This window comes from Sesamum indicum, linkage group LG4 (assembly GCF_000512975.1).
Source record: "Sesamum indicum cultivar Zhongzhi No. 13 linkage group LG4, S_indicum_v1.0, whole genome shotgun sequence".
Lineage (NCBI taxonomy): Eukaryota > Viridiplantae > Streptophyta > Magnoliopsida > Lamiales > Pedaliaceae > Sesamum > Sesamum indicum.
Window position 1 is genome coordinate 11,328,949 of NC_026148.1, and position 2,009 is coordinate 11,330,957.

Below are 2,009 nucleotides of genomic sequence, written 5' to 3' on the forward strand. Positions count from 1 at the left end.
TCACAAGTAAGAAATGACGTGGCAACTGCTTTCAGAAAGGAAGTGGAATGGCAAACAAGTGAAAGGATTCTTCCTTACAAGATGCTGTGCATCAGGAAAAAGGTTTTATGGAATTACATCTGCTTGAAAAAGAAAAGGATTCTGGAAAGTCCGTTAGTCCTGATTCTATCTTATCATCTAATGTAGGTTCAAGCAGAAATTGTACAGATTGAGTCAGATGATATCGTTAATGCAATAGCAAAGGAGATCGCGAAATGCAATATCAAGAAGCTCGTCATTGGAACCTCGTCCACCGGTGGTTTGTTTTCAAGGTAATCAAAGACTGTATGTGTGTCTAAATTACAAGCTCCAACCTAATAACTAAAGTGATGAATCTGTTTAGATTGCCAAGATAAAAGATGCAAGAATATGAGCCATATTTGCTATATTTTGTTATAATAATACATATTTACGAGAGCTCTCTGATACATAAGCAGTTCTTATTGGATGCCTAGGGGACAAAATTTGTCCTCAAGGATCTCAGGATGCTGCCCAAGCTTTTGCACTGTGTACGCTGTTTCCAAAGGAAAATTGTTGGCAGTGCGCCCTTCTGATCCTGAGGCCGTTTCTAGCACAAGAGACGACGCTAATCATAATAGCAGTTTTAGCAACTACTCTTCAAGCTATACAAGTAACTCAGAACCTGGTATGACTTCTTAAATCTTAAATATCAAACCGCTTGTATTTCATTACCTGATATCTAGAATGAAAAGATGTACGACATTAATACTTCCAGCTTAACGTCTTCCAGCCTGGAAAGTTCAAGATTCAACTGTTTCATATCCTTCTCTTCCGTCTCTGTCACCAAACAAGCAGTTTCAATCCGTTTCGGCTGTGCATCACAGTGTCACTGACAGTCGAAGAAATTCAACTAGTAGCAGAACGTTCTCTTATGATATTGGAGAAGAGGAGGATGACGGAATTTCTATGTCGAGTAGCTCAGGTATTACTGATCCAAAGAGCAGGGGATCTAGTTTCAGAAGCTTGATATCAGACAATCATTCTTGGACTACGGATCAATCTTCCAGCTTAAATGCTTCCACAGATTTTTCTTTAGTAAGTCAGGTGGCGCGCTCTGACCATGTTAAGATCCTTTAAAAGTATTCTATCTATGGGAATTTATCGGTCAAATACAGTTCTGAAACATGCTCATCCCTTTCTGATCTAGTCCCAATCGTTTGCTGCAACACTCCTCATTATTAGTTTTTAGCTGTATGTCAAAATTCGAGGTATACACCGGGCATCAAGTGAATATAGAATTCTTTCTTTTCAGGTGAATATCGACCTCGAGCTAGAACAATTAAGAATGGAACTGAAACAGGTACAGGGAATGTATGCAAAAGCACAAACTGAGGCTATTGGTGCCTCTCTGAAGGTACACTTTTAAGTACTTAAACCAAAAATTCTTCTTGTTCCATTATGAGAGGATGATATACGCACTGTATGCTGGCAGAGACTAAATCATTTTCTGAGAATCTAAAAGATCTTTCTTCTTCATTTTTCAATTGTAATTGCACAATGTAACCTGCCTTACATACAAGAATGATTTCTTCCCATCAGTTAAACGATCTTTACCAGCAACGATTTGAGGAAACCATTAGGCTCGAGGAGATGAACCTTAAAGAGGAGGAAGCCAAAGAGATAGCTGAACAAGAAAAGGCCAGATACGAAGATGCAAAGAGAGAAGCAAAATACGCAAAGGAATGCGCGGAAAAGGAAACAGCACTGAAAATAGCAGCAGAGAAGAAAGCTATCTGCGAGGGTAAAGCAAAAGATAAGCTTGCTTTGGCAGCTCCACTTCACCATCACCAGGAATTTACATGGGAAGAAATTACAAGTGCTACTTCATCATTTTCCAATGATCTTAGAGTCGGAATGGGATCGTATGGAACCGTATACAAGTGTACGCTGCGTCATAAGACTGCAGCTGTCAAAATCCTTCATTCAATGGCAGCTAACAGAAGCAAACA

The 2,009-nt window shown here is 39.4% G+C and overlaps 1 protein-coding gene across 1 annotated transcript in view; it reads left to right on the plus strand.

Moving 5' to 3' along the window:
- LOC105160740 (U-box domain-containing protein 52) overlaps positions 1-2,009 on the plus strand; it is a 4,390-nt gene that overhangs the window by 327 nt on the left and 2,054 nt on the right. The window contains exons 2-7 of the mRNA XM_020693500.1: positions 7-102; positions 187-311; positions 495-685; positions 791-1,104; positions 1,313-1,414; positions 1,600-2,009. The exon at positions 1,600-2,009 is cut by the window's right edge and continues 25 nt beyond it. Of these exons, the coding sequence (XP_020549159.1) occupies positions 7-102; positions 187-311; positions 495-685; positions 791-1,104; positions 1,313-1,414; positions 1,600-2,009 (1,238 nt within the window). The remainder of the gene's footprint in view (positions 1-6; positions 103-186; positions 312-494; positions 686-790; positions 1,105-1,312; positions 1,415-1,599) is intronic.